At 37.6% G+C, this 1,916-nt stretch overlaps 1 protein-coding gene across 1 annotated transcript; it reads right to left on the bottom strand.

Moving 5' to 3' along the window:
* Nucleotides 1–795: 795 nt before the first annotated feature.
* Nucleotides 796–1,161, bottom strand: LOC103302204 (cold shock domain-containing protein E1-like). Its single transcript, XM_008159229.1, has one exon. The coding sequence runs from the start codon at nt 1,159–1,161 to the stop codon at nt 796–798; it is 366 nt and encodes a 121-aa protein (XP_008157451.1).
* Nucleotides 1,162–1,916: the final 755 nt, after the last annotated feature.

Raw genomic sequence — 1,916 nt, 5'->3', positions numbered from 1 at the left:
AATAATGAACTCACAGACAGAGAAACAAACAAACAAAAAATCCCACTTACCATTGCAATAAAAAATTAAGATACTTAGTAATAAACTTAGCTAAGGAGGTAAAAGACCTCTACTCATAAAACTACAGGATGTTGAAAAAAGAGATAGAGAAAGACATAAACAGATAAAAGAACATTCCATGTTCATGGATTGGTAAAATCAACATCATTAAAATGTCCATACTACCCAAAGCAATCTACAGATTCAGTGAAATCCCCATTAAAATACCAAAGGCATATACAAATTTTTAAATTTTTTAATATAGTCTACCCTCATATGGTCCTCAGAATTAAAGCATAATGAACAGGAAAGAAAAGGAAAAGAATGCAACTGAGTGCTAAGGCAGGACATCTTGCCAGAAGTAATGAAGGTAGAGTATATGCTAAACAACAAGTGCAGAATTTCATACAGCCAACAACGTAACAGTCTATATTTTTCACTTACACGGGCGGAGTGGATTTTGCAAGTACCAGTTGCATTAAATACACAAAATACAGCTCTTAAAATTGATAGTACAAGACGCCATCTTAAGTTTTCCAGGCTGCAACTGTGCATAATTTTAAAATGGCTTTCTTAAATTTATTTATTTATTTTAAACATAACATGAGGAAGGTGTTAAAACTGGTGTAATAGCTCAATAGAATAAATATTCCAGATTTGGGGGAGGGATGAAGAGGGAGATATTCAGAACCCTTCACCAGAATCCCCCCGACTTGATCATCTTGGATTAATGATGTGCTTTGTGGATGTGGTTACTCAATGACACCAGCCTGACATCTTTCTTTCTACACCAAATCCCATTGAGTTATCTGGTCCCCTTTGCTGACAAAGAACCATTAGGCGAGGAACATTGGCATCAACCAGAGTGATGTTCTTCAAGCGATTGACCAACCTATCAAGTCGTGGAGCTGCAACAGCCTTGGGGCCCTTGCAGCCAGTGCACTGATTAAGAATCACTGAGAATTCCACCTTATCTCCAGCCTGTAGCTCAATACCATCCTGAACTTCTTCCACATGGAAAAAGAGCTTCTTGCTATCTCCTACTTCATAGTTAATGAAGCCAAACTGATCTTTCACACACTTCACAGTGGCCCTACGCAGAGGTGTGATGTTGTAAGCCATAGTCTGTGCATTTTGGCCAGGACACACAATTGAATTTGACACTCTCCCCTTTCTGCAGGCATTCCCCTTTGTTGGCCATTCCAACTATGCCAAATGGATAGACCTCACCTTTCATATCCCCTTCCTCCATGATCTCAATCACAAGTGTTCAAATTTTATTTTTCATATCATTTATAATCTTGTCACAGTCCACTTAAATGAATTTTGGGTAGATTTCAATGAAAATTATCTTTCAAAGTAGTTTTTTTCCTCCTGGGATGGGGTGGGGGGTAAATTTACCACAATTAGTATGTATGGTGCAGAATTTCATGCAAATGAGGTATGCCAGCAATGTAATAATTGAAACGTACTTAAACGTTTAACGCACAAACTTGTTGCTGCTTAGATCACTGCAGCTTCTAGGACCCAGTTTCTTTTACTGATTTAAAACAAAACAAACAACAACAACAAAAAATTGTGCCTGAAAAAAAAAATACCAAAGGCATATTTCACAGACTTAGAACAAACTTTCCAAAAATTCATCTGGAATAAAAAAAGAACCTGAATAGCCAAAGCAATCCTGAAAAAGAAGAAGAAAGTTGGAGGGGTCACAATACCAGATATCAAGCTGTATTACCAAGCCACGGTTCTCAAAACTGCCTGGTACTGGCACAAGAGCAGACATATTGACCAATGGAACAGAACAGAGAACCCAGAAATTGACCCAAGTTACTATGCTCAATTAATATTTGACAAAGGAGGCAAGAGCATACATT

The sequence above is a fragment of the Eptesicus fuscus genome, chromosome 8, assembly GCF_027574615.1.
Source record: "Eptesicus fuscus isolate TK198812 chromosome 8, DD_ASM_mEF_20220401, whole genome shotgun sequence".
Classification (NCBI taxonomy): Eukaryota; Metazoa; Chordata; class Mammalia; order Chiroptera; family Vespertilionidae; genus Eptesicus; species Eptesicus fuscus.
This window is presented reverse-complemented; position numbering and strand designations above follow the sequence as displayed.

Coding starts and splice junctions, on each gene's coding strand:
- LOC103302204 (XM_008159229.1), bottom strand. CDS start 1,161: ATGGCTTACAACATCACACCTCTGCGTAGGGCCACTGTGAAGTGTGTG.